The 15,312-nt window shown below is 38.1% G+C and overlaps 1 protein-coding gene across 1 annotated transcript in view; it reads left to right on the top strand.

Moving 5' to 3' along the window:
• The first annotated feature begins 561 nt into the window (after nt 1–561).
• AASS (aminoadipate-semialdehyde synthase) overlaps nt 562–15,312 on the top strand; it is a 71,016-nt gene continuing 56,265 nt past the window's right edge. Inside the window, exons 1-3 of the mRNA XM_011995998.1 lie at nt 562–675; nt 10,765–10,989; nt 15,000–15,176. Of these exons, the coding sequence (XP_011851388.1) occupies nt 10,780–10,989; nt 15,000–15,176 (387 nt within the window). The 5' untranslated portion in view covers nt 562–675; nt 10,765–10,779. The remainder of the gene's footprint in view (nt 676–10,764; nt 10,990–14,999; nt 15,177–15,312) is intronic.

The raw sequence follows: 15,312 nt of genomic DNA on the forward strand, positions 1-15,312 counted from the left end.
AGTGTCTATGAAATACGTTTTCCTCCTCCCTCCAGGCCTCCTACGTAGTTAGGACCTTTCAAGAACACTGGACATTGCCATATGCACATGAACACACTCAGATTTAATTTCTCAGATTCTCTGCTTGCTGGCTTCTAAAACTGTTGTAAGAACTGTTATCTGGCTTCATATGCTTGTGACAAGGCGGTGAAATGCTTTGAAAAGTGCCCATAGCTAAACAAACGTGAGGTACCGGCACTCGCAACTTTTCCCCAGGAGATGTGCACCTATATTTAGCGCGTAATGCCCCGACTATTTTCGTTGTTTTCTGTCCCCGCCGGCCTTCTGCCACGGACAGTTACAAACCTGGTCGATAATTATCCTGGGAGAACTCGAAGTCCCAGCTGAGAACGCAGGTCGGAGATCAGAGAGGCAGAAGGACCTTGGGGAGGAGCAGGGGCCGGGCATGACGTAGCACCTGCCAGGCCGCCGATTGGTGGAGGAGAAGGTTGTTCCCGCAGGACGGCTGCTGATTGGCTACGGGAGGCAGAGGCGTGACGTCCTTAGAAGTTGAGCAAACACCTCCTACTTCCCGGGCTTCCATCCCAATTTCTGCTAGGAATTCGGAGCCTCCCCTGCAGCGACTCAGAAGATCCGAGGCGGCGGGGGACAAGTCGGCGCCCCAGAGCGGACGAGGTGAGGAGAGGTCCCGGAGGAGAGCTGAGCAGACGGGCGGGTGGGCTTAGCCTATGAGATGCGCTGGCGCTGGAGATCGCGGGCCAGACTCGGGCTGTCGCTGGGAGGGGCCCGGGAGCCTGGCCTTTGGGTCCCGGTGCGGCGAGGCGACCCGGGCCGGGCCGAGAGAAGGGAGAAGGCTGCAACCATTCGGGCCTCCCTGCGAGGAATGGAGGGAGAGCGCAAACGCAGAGCGTTTCACTGCGAGGAAGGGAGGGAGAGCGGTCAGTGCAGCTCCAGCATTTCTAAGTAGAAAGGCGAGAGATTGCAATTCGGATTTCTTTTCTTTCTTTTTGGCGTATAGTGGTGGTGCTGTGGCTGGGGAATAAAGAACTGCTTAAGCTGTGGAAACAACGCCTTGTTACTTTTTGGACCGCGTGCTTAGAGGGGACTTCTGGCTGAGGGGCGGTGGATGGAAATTTCGGGGAGGTTCCTTTCCCCTTCCCTCCCCACACCCGGCGTAGCCAAACTCTGATCACAAACTTCTCTCCTTGTCCATCTCGGGCTGCCCACTCTCCGAGACAGAGACCCATTCTCCAGCAAGGATCGGAGACGGGCGGAAGTGGGCGCCTTGCAAGTCTGGGTTTCCTGAACTCCTAAGCGCCTGCGGGGCTGTGCGGACCGTTGTGAGCGCTCGCGCGGGAGGGGGCGCGGGGAGAAGCAGGTTACCCACCGTTGAGTGGGGCTGAATGTCTGTCTATCCTGACAGCTTCAGAAGAAGAAATGTGCTTTTCAGATACTGATTTCAGGGGAATGGGGGTGGGGGGAGCGGGAGAGAGAGAGAAAGAGCGCGCGCGCGAGAGGAAGAATGAGTTCAGTAACTTGAACAAGGATTAACATTTTTTGATGTTGTGGGTCATCAGTGGGGAAGGTGCAGCTGTGAGATGTAGTTATACACAGGACGAAAAGGCCCTTGACTGAAGGACTGCAGCTTTTCAATACTTTGTTTTAAAAACCCCAAAACACTGATGGCACTTTGGTGTTTCTAGGTTTGTGTATTTTGTCCCTTGCACTCCCCTCTTCTTTTTTTCCCACGAAGGTGAGTGAATCTAGGGCTACATGACTTGGCTGTGTAACCTGGTGGCCATTCTGCAAAGTGAGTTAGGTGGACAAAAATTGAAGCCAATTTACCAGAATCATTTTCCTGCTCTCCAGATAATCATATTTGTTATCAGTCTCACTTGTTAATGACGATGGCGTGATCAGAACTTTGGTTTATTTGTCACTGAATTTTTTTCTCACTAGTCCTTTAACAGACCTTGGTTCAGAATTTTGGAAATGATATTTGATGTGTAAGAAACCACCATTTAACAAAACATTTTCACTATTTTCATTTATACTTTTATTAATTTTCTCATAGAAATAACATTACAAACAGTGGTAAATTTTTTTAGGTAAGGCCACAAAAGATTCTATGCAATTCATGAAATGATGGAAACAAACATTTGGAATGGGAAATAACCCCCAAACATTATTACCACATTCACTTGATCTAAGGTGCCATTAATTGTAAGATGCATCCCTATATCATAGATGCTAAAACGTGTAAAAAAAATTGTCTTAAATTTGATGAAATACAACACTAAAATAGTAATTTATTTATCTTGAACATCCATGCCTAAAGTTTGAAATTGAAGAGAGGGCTTATTGGGCTCTAATTATTTTTTTTCAAAAATAATGTAAGGGTGGGGGATTAATATGGAGCCATCATGAAGGCCTTACTATGGTGTGACAGAGGAAAGAAATGTTAGCGGCGGTTGGGCTTGCTTTCGAGGAGTAGGCAAGACTGGAAGCTTTTTCTTTTCTTAAAATTTATTGTTTATGACACACAGCAATGCTCAGCACTTTATGCATACTAGCTCAATTAAACGTCACAAGAGCCCTAAGAGGTAGAGGTTCAGATGACTCTCATTTTGCACTTGATGCACAGACAGGTTAAGTTGCCAGTCAAGGTCACAGAGTAAGTTTGGCCGCCAAAGAACCCAGGAGAGAAACCAGTATTCCTTTGAGGTATCCATCTTCTGTTGCAGGCTCTTGGCTCCTGTTCCATGCTATTAATGCAGGTAGCGCAAGTGAATGTCCACTCTTTCTTGATTGTGTTTTTGGTATTTTGTTTCCCTGTTTGGTGTACTTTAGCTGGAAATTAATAAGTCAGAGTGCCTATTTATGTTCTACATTTCTAATGTTTTTGTCATTCACAGTGTCCAGTCACTACTATGCTTAATAGAATCAGAATATCGGAGCCCGAAAGGGACTTTAGTATTATATTTTAGTCTGGGCAAGGAAACTGAAGTTGAGAGAAGGAACCCTACATTTAGTTATGTGTCCCAGCTCCCATGTCTAAGTTTTCCCGCTACACTGTACTATATTTCATAACATTCGCTAATCTATGAGATCTTGGAAGAGAATAGAGAATTTTTTTTTAATTTTTTTTTTTTACAGGGTTGGGGGATGTGAGTCTCTTCTTATTCATGTGTCTATTTTGTTTGTTTGTTTTCTTGCTGCATAGGTCTTTATAATGTTTATTAAATTTGCTCATTCATTTATTCATTCTTTCTTAAAACACTTACTGTTTTCCCATGTGCCTGTCATTGGGAATACAGAGATGAGTAAAACACAATTCATACACATTTACGGTTTAGCAAAGAGACAGACAAGTAAGCAGATAAGCATTTTGGACTAGACTCCAATTTAGAACTAACTTTGTATTCCATTTCAGTGAAGCTAAAATTATGAGCTACAGACCAGGAGAAATATGTGTCATGCTTATGGATAACTTTGAGTAGGTGATGGGCTGGGGAAAGTATGAAAATTCTCAAACCACATTAATTAACACTAATAGACCTCCTCCCCCAAAGTCTACTATTTTCTTCTTAATCCGGTAAAGTATTTTATAAAAAGTTTAACATGGAAGCATTAAAAGAATGTACCCACGCACAGGAAGTGAAAGTATAGAGAGCAGTGTTAATGCAAGCCCAAGCTTAGTTCTAGCAAGCCTTGAAATGGAGAGGGATTTGGATTCCTTCTAGGCCATCAGCCGGTGCTCTGTTAATTCTGGAACTCTTTTTAACCTTTCCAAAATATATTATGGTTTTGATACCTAGTGTGGACCAAGACTCATAGCCATAGAGCTGCCACACTTATTTACAGACACCAAGGCTTCTTGAGAAACCATGAGTTTTAATATATACTTGTTTTTTTTTTTTTTAAGTTACTTGGAAGGGTGAATATAAATAATTAGTGCTGTTGATCCATGAACTTATTTTCTTCATCTAAAGACTACATTACTCCATTCTTAGTCTCAATATTTAATCACAATGTATGCCTGATTATTGCAAATAATTTGTCATTGAGAAATCCCCCGTGTGATTTGATAGTTTTGGTTTGAGTCACTGAATTATGCCGTAGTGAAGTTATTTTAAAGATCTAAAATAGATGGACAAAGAGCACTTTCCTAACTGTGGTGATTGAAGTTGGAACATTTGGCCTTAATTTCATCAGAAATGTATGTGTGATCCTTGATACATATACCAATAGAAGTGACAGGAATTAAGAGGAGCAATGAATGCTTAGTTCATTCTTTTTTTTTTTTTTGAAACGGAGTCTCGCTCTGTCGCCCAGGCTGGAGTGCAGTGGTGCAATCTCACTGCAAGCTATGCCTTCCGGTTCACGCCATTCTCCTGCCTCAGTCCTCCGAGTAGCTGGGACTACAGGCGCCCGCCACCGCACCCAGCTAATTTTTTGTATTTTTAATAGAGATGGGGTTTCACCATGGTCTCGATCTCTGACCTCGTGGTCCCTCCCCCTCGGCCCCCTAAAGTGCGAGAATTACAGCCATGAGCCACCACGCCCGGCCTCTTAGTTCATTCTTAAGTTCTTGTAATGCTTGTGCATTGTTTTGCTTAGGTAGGTGAACTGTAAGCTTAAAAAGTATTCTGAGTGGGTTGGTGCTATGGGAAGGGTTAAAGAGACTTAAAGAATTTTTGCTATTTGATGGAAGACTAAAAAGCTCTATGAGAATCTCAGCTCTCTTCATCTACCCACTTCTCTTATAAAAACTGCAAAAATTAAATACATCATTTGGTTTTTTCTTTCTTTGTTTGTTTGTTTTTGAGAAAGTCTCACTTTGTTTTCCAGGCTAGAGTGTAGTGGCATGATCTTCACTTACTGCAAACTCCGCCTTCAGGATTCAAGTGATTTTCATGCTTCAGCCTCCCGAGTAGCTGGGACTGCCAGCATGTGCCACCATGCCCAGCTAATTTTTCTATTTTTAGTAGAGATGGGGTTTTGCATATTGCCCACGCTGGTCTCGAACTCCTGCGGTGATCTGCCCACCCTGGCCTCCCAAAGTGCTGGCATTGTAGGCATAAGCCACTGTGCCTGGCCAAATACATCATTTTAAGGCATAAATACTGCCTGAAAAGTAGCAGAGAGAAAAATCTTGATTGAGTTACATTTAAAAAGTTACACCAATGAGAACAACAGAGTGTCTTATTGTGACATCCATTATGATAAGTCATTATAAAAATACATAATAGAGGCTTGGAAAATGCTTTCTATAAAACAGAAAAAAAAATCCCCTATTTCTATGGGCCTCACTATTCTTATTTGTTTTTTGTTTTGTTTTGTTTTTTGTTGAGATGGAGTCTCGCTCTGTCACCCAGGCTGGAGTGCAGTGGCCGGATCTCAGCTCACTGCAAGCTCCCCCTCCCGGGTTTACGCCATTCTCCTGCCTCAGCCTCCCAAGTAGCTGGGACTACAGGCGCCCGCCACCTCGCCCGGCTAGTTTTTTGTATTTTTTTTAGTAGAGACGGGGTTTCACTGTATTCACCAGGATGGTCTCGATCTCCTGACCTCGTGATCCGCCCGTCTCGGCCTCCCAAAGTGCTGGGATTACAGGCTTGAGCCACCGTGCCCAGCCCACTATTTTGTTTGTAATACAAGATTTTAGATTACATTCTATCAGGCCCACTTTGACTCTAATATTTGGATAAAATCAATAATTAATAATTCACCATCAGATATTGACCAGTACCATTTAATTAGATAAAACTAATCCTGAACATGGGCAGGGACTGGATTACTGCTTCTTTATATCTTTACCAAGTGCATCATGCTGTGCATATCTTAGGTAGGCCCCAGATATTTTTTGAATTAAAGAGAATCAAAAGCATTTGTCCCATATTCCATGTACAATTTTGATAACTCTATCAAGAAACTTTCTGGATTTCATTATAATTTAAATATTAGAAAATATTCATGCTATAAGCAAATGAGTAGCTGTTTTTATATTAATATATGTGATTGTACAAAAGACAAGTCTGCTCACACTCTGAAAGGACCTTTCTAACCACACATGAGATTCTCTGTCCTGAGAGTGGCTTTTCTTAAATATAATCTTTTATAAATAGATTTTATAGAATCTGCTTTGCTTTGGTTACTCCATGTGATTTAGAATGATGGTGTACTCAGTGACCATAGCACAGCTCATGGTCATTGACAGAAAATGGTGGGATAAGTATGGAGTGCTGAGCTCTGTCTTTGTGTCCCTCTCTTTCTCTCTCTCTCTCTGTCTCTTTCTCTCTCTCTCTTTTTCCTTTCCCTTCTCTGGAAAATAATACAAAATACAAAGAACATTCAAGCATGATCTTTCCTCTGATTCTCATGTTTTTGTTGCAAAGTTGGTAATTAGTAAATTAAAAGATTAAGTCTTGCTCCCTTGAGAGATGGAAAGATAAGACAGTATCATAGAGTATGTTCTCCTATTGCTACTGGGCAACTTGCATGATTATCTTCCTGTCTCAGTACATAGAAGTTCCTTCTTATCCAAGTTTTCACTTTCCATGGTTTCAGTTACCCACTGTCAATCTGGTCTGAAAATAGGTGTATAAAGTACACTAAGATATTCTGAGAGAGAAAAAGAGAGAGAGAGAGAGAGAGATACCACATTTACATAACTTTTATTACAATATATTGTCATAATTATTCCGTTTATTAGTTATTGTTGCTAATCTCTTTCAGTGCCTAATTTATAAATTAAACTATATCATAGGTATGTATGTATAGGAAAACACATAGTATATATAGGGTTTGGTACTATCAGAGAATTCAAGCATCCACTGGGGGTCTTGGAATGTATTACCACAGATAAGCAGGGGCTACTGTATCTGGCTGCAATTCACTATAATACTTCCATGACTTTTAGAGACATTTCAAATTCCTGATCAGTTTTAGGTAAGTAAATAAAAGTGTATACCTTAGTGGTGTTCTGTTTTACAAAAACAGAGAGGAAATCTTTTGAGTTTCATTTTTATATTTGAAATGTTAACCTCATGTAACAAAGGGAAGACTGTTACAATTTGTCAGAGGAAAGGTCTTGTACCCTACCCTTGACTGTGTGACACTTCTCTTTCTCTATTTTCCTCCTCTTTGTTCTTTCTAACTCTTTCTTTCCCCTCTCTGCCTCCTGCTTTTCTACATCCTCCTTGCTTGTGTTACAAGCTGTTATCAGCAACCAACACTATCGGGTAACCTCACCAGAGCTGGTGGTGAGTAAACCCCGATCTTCCCTCCTTCCTTCATTGAAGGCATTCCAGAAATATACATTGAATTTACTTCCTGTATTCTTTAAAAATACCACAAAATCCAGGACAGAAAAAGCTACAGCAGCCCCCGTTGGCATTGCCATGAAATACTAGACAACTGCAGTGCAATTCAGAAATTCTCACTGTTTCCTGTTTCTTGAAGACCTCAGAAGCAAATGAAGTGTAAATCTTGAAAGTTCTATTCTGAGCCAAGTTTTAAGGTTCAGGCAGTAATTAGCAGTTATACTAGAATCAAACTTTTTTTTTCTAAGCACCCAGAAATCTAGAATTTGTCTTGGCAGGTACTCAGGAATGATTTTCAGTATAAATCAGGAAAAGCAGTCAAGAGAGGCACCGCATGCTGTGGGAAGAACGCTAATTCACTGTAACTGTTGAAGGCAAAGCCATATATATGGATCTGATTTCTTTCTGAAACAAGAGTTGGCTGGAGTTAACAGCATGTGTTGGATCTATATGGTGTGAATCTGTAGCCTTTGGCAAAGAAGAGAAAATTCCAGGTGTTAAACATTAAACTAGGAATCCTGCTTCTGCTTAAAAGCAACAGATCCTATATGACTCCAGTTCAGTTTCTTCATCTACAAAATGGGGATATGCATCTACTTAATAAGATTTTTGCAAGGAGGAAATAAGATGATGTCCATAAAGTGCTCAGCATACAGCTTGGCATGTAAGGCTTAATCAATGGTAACTACTGTTACATTTATTGAAATTATGAAAGTTACAGAAATTATGATTTAAGCCTTCCATGCAAAAAGTGAAAGTGAAAGTAGCATCCCAAATAAACTGAAGCTCAGTCCCAGGCACTTCTGTCTTTTTCCCTAGTCTTCCAAGGTAGTTGGCCTTTGCAAGTATATATGTGTACGTTACTTGTCTGTCTGTATTTGTGTCTGTGTCTGTATCTGTGTCTGTGTCTCCTACTTTCCTGCCCTATCCCAGACAAAGGAGGTGGTGGGAGAAGGAGCAGGGATTGTTACTGAGTGATGGATGAGTGAGGTTAAAATTCAAGCTTGGGCTAGACGGGAGGGATTAAATTATCTGCACATGTTCCTCCTGTTGGAGTCAAGAATTTTGATTCATAATAAAAGTTACAGGGTTATGTAGTCATCTGTGAATTCATGAAACACAGCCCCTGCTGGGAAGATGGGACCATTTCTGGACAGATGTGTGTGTTCCAAGGAATCACTATCTTTGGAATTGGTCTTGTTAGGAACTAAGGGATTCAGGTTCTACAGGACATTGCAGTTTTTCTTTTGGCTGCAAGAAGACTGAATGTTATGGGTTTGGGATTGAGTTTAATGCAGTCTATTTTAAAAACAAAAGCACATGAATAAACAAAAAATTAGATGCAGTATATAACAATGGTTTACTGAAATGCTGATAATCTATTTTGCATGCATATTTTGCCCGGAGTAAATGCCTGAATTCCTAATCATCAGCAGTTTCTCTTGCTATGTGCAGCTTTCTTTCTTCTTGGCCATCTTCCTAAAGCCTTCTTAGCCGGACTCTTCGCTGTTTGGTCTGTTCTCTGATTCTGTTGTAAAGTGTCCTATAAATTTACTGTCTAGGTAGCAAGTAGTTGTTTACCCCCAGGAAATGTACTTGTGTGCTTAATTGTTTGGTCAAGTCTTCCCCATCCATCAGGTTGGTGCTCTTCCAAGATTGCAGTCTGATGTAAAAGAAATATGTTTCACGCAGACTTTTCTATATATGTTAGCAGTGATGGGTAGGAAATTCTAGAAGGTATAAAAATCATTCAATCCTTATATTTTGCTGCCAACTTTACATGGAAAACTAAGTTTTAGCATTCAAATGATCCAGCAAATCATCATCTGAAATGAGATTTGGCTACAAAATGTAGGTAACCATTTGAAGATGGATAGAATACTGTTAAACCTGGATATTTATGCTTTAAATATTTATATAAGATTTATTCTGCATAGGAATAAATGAACCTGCATAGAAAAATTAAGGAGCATCTGGGTGAAAATAAAATGTTTGCTAGTGTCACTTTAATTTCTTTAATTTGGTTGAAAGTATTATTTCCAATGTATTCTATGCTTTCTCCAGCTGAGGGATAAAAGAATTGCTTTTAGTAGATTATATTTTTCAATCATTCTCTCCTTCATGTGCAGTCCTGGTTCTGAGACTAGGGGGACAAGACACTTTTTGTACCCAGAGAATGCTGCTTTGAGTAGAGTTTATTCATGAGAATGCACCTTGCCTGCAACTTTGAGAGAAGCCCATTACATTCATCATAGTAAGTCTTTTGTAACTATTTCTTGATGAATTACACAATCTTCTCACTTGAATAGCAGTCGGAAAACTGGTTGAGGCAGATCGGGGTTTAATACAACAGTAGGAGGCCATGGTATGGAGAGGAAACTCAGGAAGAGCAAATGGCATGTTTAGAGCAACAAAGGGAAACAGAGAAGGTGAGGCTGGACTCTGTGGTGGAAGCAGAGTGATTTAACACTGCTTCTTAAGCTTCTAACACCTATGGTGAAAGAATAGGTTTGTTTGGTTGATTGGTTTTCTGAAATTTTGAATCTGTTGAGGACCAATACTTTTGTAAAATTCAGTAACAATAAATTACTAGAAAAAATTATCTTGTGACCTGACATGGTGAATCACCCTTGTAATCCCAGTAATTTGTCATAAAATTTAAAAAGAAATTAGCCAGGTGGGTGATGTGCACTTGTAGTCCTAGCTACTCAGGAGGCCGAGGCTGAAGGATCACTTGGGCCCAGGCTGCAGTGAGCAATTACCTCATCACTGCAATTTTAGCATTGACAGAGTGAGGCTTCATCTCTAAAAATAAATAAGTAAATAAATAAAAATGATCATGTGGTATTAAGGCTTCTAAATGCTTACTTTCTATTTATGTACACATCTCTCTGTGAACCAGTTTAAAAAAAAAAAAAAAAAAACAGTTCACTGACACTGGGCTGCGGGACACACTGAGAAACACTTGTTTTGAGAATGGTCAGAGCTGAACTGGAAAGAGATTGGCACTAAATTGTGAAGAGCCTTGTATACCTTTATAAGGATTTCAAACTTTATGCCATCAAAATTTGGACCAACCTGAAAGTTTTGCTCTTTATTATCTTCCTGGATTTGCACTGTAAATTAATGTATCTAAAACTTTTGTGTGAATAGATGTTTGCTTAAATGTGTATTTAAAAAGCTATTTTAGCTTGGCAGTTAGTGTCACATATGTTGCTCTATACTTTTTAAAATTTTGTAGTTAAATAATCTTGCTTTTGAAAACTCAGCTTTATTTGGGTAAAGGAACACTTGACATCCCAGTTTTCCCTTCCTCCTTCTCTACCTTGTGTCTGTTTTCAAAAGAGCGGGTTGTATTTTACTGCAGATTTCTCAGGAGACCAGAACTGATCTGCCAGCCCTGCTGCCTTTTGTTGCTCTGCTCTTTACATTGCCTTTACAGTCACCAGGTGTCAAGATGCTGCGAGTCCATAGGACTGGACTGGGCAGGCTGGAGGTCAGCCTCTCCAAGGGTCTTCACCACAAAGCTGTGTTGGCCGTCCGGAGGGAGGATGTGAATGCCTGGGAGAGAAGGGCCCCTCTAGCTCCCAAGCACATCAAAGGCATCACCAATCTGGGATACAAGGTCTTGATACAGCCTTCGAATCGACGGGCCATTCATGATAAGGTAAGCATTTCCAATGTTTAAAATATGTGAGAATAAAGTGAACCTGCATATGAAAATTAAGGAGCATCTGAGTGAAAATAAAATGTTTGCTAGTGTCATTTTGATTTCTTTACTTTGGTTAAAAGTATTATTTTCACCCTATTCTATGCTTACTCCAGCTGAGGAATAAAAGAACTTACTTTTAGGAGATGATATTTTTCAATCATTCTCTCCTTCATGTACAGCCCTAGTTCTGGGACTCGGGGGACAAGATTCCATTCTTGCACCTAGAGAATGCTGCTTTGAGAATGCACCTTGCCTGCCACTCTGAGGGAGGCCCATCATGTTCATCATTCCACTTGCTCTTCAAAATACTGTTATGGTATAAGTTTGACTCTCATTCCCATTTTAGCAATATACATATATATATATACTTTTCCTTTCCTGAACCATTTTAAAGTAAATCACAGACATCGTAACTCATTACTACTAAATACTTCAATATACATCTCCTCAGAATAAACCGTTTTTTCTACATAACTACAATATTATTTTCATACCTAAGAAATTAATAATTCATAATATCATCTTATATAGTTCAAATGTTCAGATAGTTCAAATAGTTCTATGTTCAAATTCCCCATTGGCTCAAATGCCTTTTATTTTAATTGAGGCTTAATGAAGCTTTATTGCATTTTATCGTTGTGTGTCTTTAGTTCTTTCAATCTAGAACAATACATCCCTTTCTGATTTTGTTTCAATGATATTGATATTGACATGGACTCTTTTTAAAAGAGCCCAGGACTTACAGAGTGTCCTCTACTGGGCACGAATAATCTGGTTGTTTTCTTGTGATTAGATTATATTCTAGTTATATTCTATATATTGAACATAAGTGATATATGTTCTTCCCATGGCATCACATCAAAGGCACAAAACATCAGGTCGTCCCATGGTTAGCAACGTGTGGTCACTTGGTTGAGGTAGTTACAGTGAGAGCTCTTCATTGTTAAAGTCTGTTTTATCCTTTGTAATTACTGAGTCATCTGTGGTATGGTATTTTAAGTTCTGTGATGTTCCTATTCCTCAATAACTTTACAACTAATTATGTTAGCCTCCATTGATAATCTTTGCCTGAATCAGTTTTTACATGGAGACTTGTGAAGTGATGCTTTTCTAATTTTTTATCACTCCCCTAAGTTTGTTTGCTGACATTCTTCTTTAGAAAAGAGGTTTTCTTTTCTTTCTCTTCCACTTCTCCATTTTTTGAGTTGTGAACTGTTTTATTACAGTGCATTGAACTGTTTACCAAACTGAATTCTGTAATTCAGTGTTTAAACATACTTCTTTAAAAAAAGCTTTCTTACCATTGCATTTAAAGCCTTGTTGTGAGGAGTTTATATATACATCTTCATGTTGACAAGATGAATCTTAGGATGTTGCTTAAAAGATGAGTTGTGTACTGTTTTATTAAAGTGAACTGAATTGTTTATCAAAGTGTGAACTCTAATTTACTGTTGCATTATGCTTCTTTAATTTTTGCTTTTTTGAGTATATTTTGGAAGCATGGATCTTTTTCATTCAATCCATTTACCATTATTCTTTTTAATATCTGAATTACCCCAAAATTGGTTAGTGTGAGTCCTTCCAAGGGGGATTCTCTGTCCTTTGGACATGAATCCATTTATCTTTGAGCTTTCTTGTTTCTTAGAATAACAAATTGTCCTAGTCTCACCTTGTACCTTTCCTGCCCCACATCAGGAAATTAATAATTTCGCCAAGAAGACTAAATTTCTTTTAGTATATAGAAACCGAGATCTGGTATCTGGTGTTAAGCATGTTTATTGTTACTGAGATACTGCTGCTCTTAGGCTTTATTAGTGTACAGAGTTTAGAAATAAACACAAACAGATGCCCACACACACACACATATATATATATTATTTAATCATTAGTTAATACTGATACTAAAAGACTTCCAGAGGAAAAATTAATGTCCAGGAAAATTAAAATTTAACATTGCACAACTTTTTACCTTTAAAATTTTATATTTGCATTTGTTTTCTCCAACAGTAAAAATCTTGATTCTTTAACATTAATGCATATTGTTTGCTTTATCCTATAATATGTATTAAATAGTGTCAGAATCACAATACTATTATTACAACTAACAGTAAGCCCACTAAATGAAGTTTACCATTTCTTTGATTTTTTTTTGCCTTTAGAATATATTTGACAATGAATATTCAGAGTGTTGTATTAAAAAACTTATTTGAATTATTTTTTCGGTGTGGTTTCATCATCAATCTAATATCCATCTAGATTTATATATTATTGCTTCTATTCAATTTTAATGTTTGCTTTCCCTTTTTTTATTTAATTTTGTTTTTCAAAGTAGAACATTTACAAATTCCAGAAATGAAGTCATATTTTCATTTTACTCCCATACATCCAATTCTCACCCACCCCAAAGGTTACTTTTGTTTCTGATCTATCATTCTTTTTTCTTTTTTTGCAAAAATGAACACCTGTGTGTGTATTTATTTCCCTTTTGTTCTTATACAGAAGGCTGTCTACTATATTAACTCTTTTTACCTTGCTTTCTTTCTTTAGTAACAACGTATCTTGAACATTGCTCTATGTAAGTTCTTAGAGATATTTCATTTCGTTTCATTTCATTTCATGGCTGTGTGAAAAGTACTCCATTGTACAGATTTACTATGGTTTATTTACCAATCTACTACAAATGAGAAAATGGACTGTTTTTGAAGAAACTAGGGAGAAATTGCATGTTCATTCTTTAACTATCACTGTTATTCATCTCTACTTTCCTTCGAAGTAGATTCCTAACTAAACTTATCTTTTGTTCAACTGCTATCATAGATGCTCTTTTAATTCTGCTTGGGTAATATCTCTTTATTTAAAAATCAGATATGTCTGTCTGTTGCTTCCATGTACTAGCTATGTAATCTCAATTAAGTTTGTAAGTCTCAGGTTTCCCATTGATTGAATGAAGATTATAATTGTACTTACCTCATGAGAGTTCTATGAAATTTAAATGAGATAATTCATGCAAAGAGCTTAGCAAAGTACATAGTAATTTATTAATACATATCAATGATTGTTGCTTATTACCCAATAAAGCTCATGTTAGCCATAATGACATTCAACCTGCATTTCCAAATCAATTTACTCGTATGCTGTAAATGTCTCTTTACTTCTCTCCCTTTGTATTTTTATACATGCCTTCAGTGCCTCTTACTGATATCACCATCTGGTGTTTCCCATCTTCATTTCTCTAAATTTCAGGTAACCTTTCAGATTAATTTAAATTTTCATATTTCTTTAGTATCCTACCTTTCAGATTAATTTTCATATTTTTTGATCATCCTACCTAGGAATTATCTCAATATCAGTTAAAGTAGCATATCACTTAGGTGCTGCTGATCATAATATTTTGAATTTTTCATTTACTCCAATCCAGAGTACCTTTTACTATATTTTGTGAGCTCCTTTATAGAACAAATTTTGACAATCTTTCCTTGTATCTTAGCATCTCATCTCTAGCACAGACTAATGTACAGTAAGGACAGTAATAAATACTAACTGAGCCAACACTGAAAAATAAATGTTATAATTATGTCTTATCTTTTAAAAATACAACTAATAAATCACAATTTGGCATTTAATATTTCAGTGTACTGTTGGTACAAAATATACATTTCACAAATACGCTTAAGTCACATGTGCTAGTGGGATATGACCAAATTATAAACTCTTCTTAAACATATGTATATATATATATGCCGAGTTTTCTAATTGTTTAATGCTCTAAGAGTTGACCATGGTAGATTTATCTTTAGCCAATAAGTACAAACATTACAAGTAGTTGTTCTATTATTTGTTCTAATTCATACAGATTTTATTCCTTCAAAAGATTTGTTGTGCCTTTGTTTGCTACACATTTTATTCAAGAAAACATGGATATTACAAATCAGGATAATAACCTTTAATCATAATTACAATTTCAGGACTATGTCAAAGCTGGTGGCATTCTTCAGGAGGATATTTCCGAAGCTTGTCTAATTTTGGGAGTTAAAAGACCTCCAGAGGAAAAATTAATGTCCAGGAAGACTTACGCGTTTTTCTCCCACACAATAAAAGCTCAGGAGGCCAATATGGGCTTGTTGGATGAGATTCTAAAACAGGTAATTAGTGATTAATATTCTTGAATATACTGCCAAGAAGTATGGCATATAAGTTAGTTTTCCTTTCTTCTTTAGTTTAAGAGGAACATTGCATTCCTTTTATATTCTGAAATGGAAAGAATGTTAAAAGCTTTTT

The sequence above is a fragment of the Mandrillus leucophaeus genome, unplaced genomic scaffold (genome assembly GCF_000951045.1).
Source record: "Mandrillus leucophaeus isolate KB7577 unplaced genomic scaffold, Mleu.le_1.0 Scaffold5, whole genome shotgun sequence".
Lineage (NCBI taxonomy): Eukaryota > Metazoa > Chordata > Mammalia > Primates > Cercopithecidae > Mandrillus > Mandrillus leucophaeus.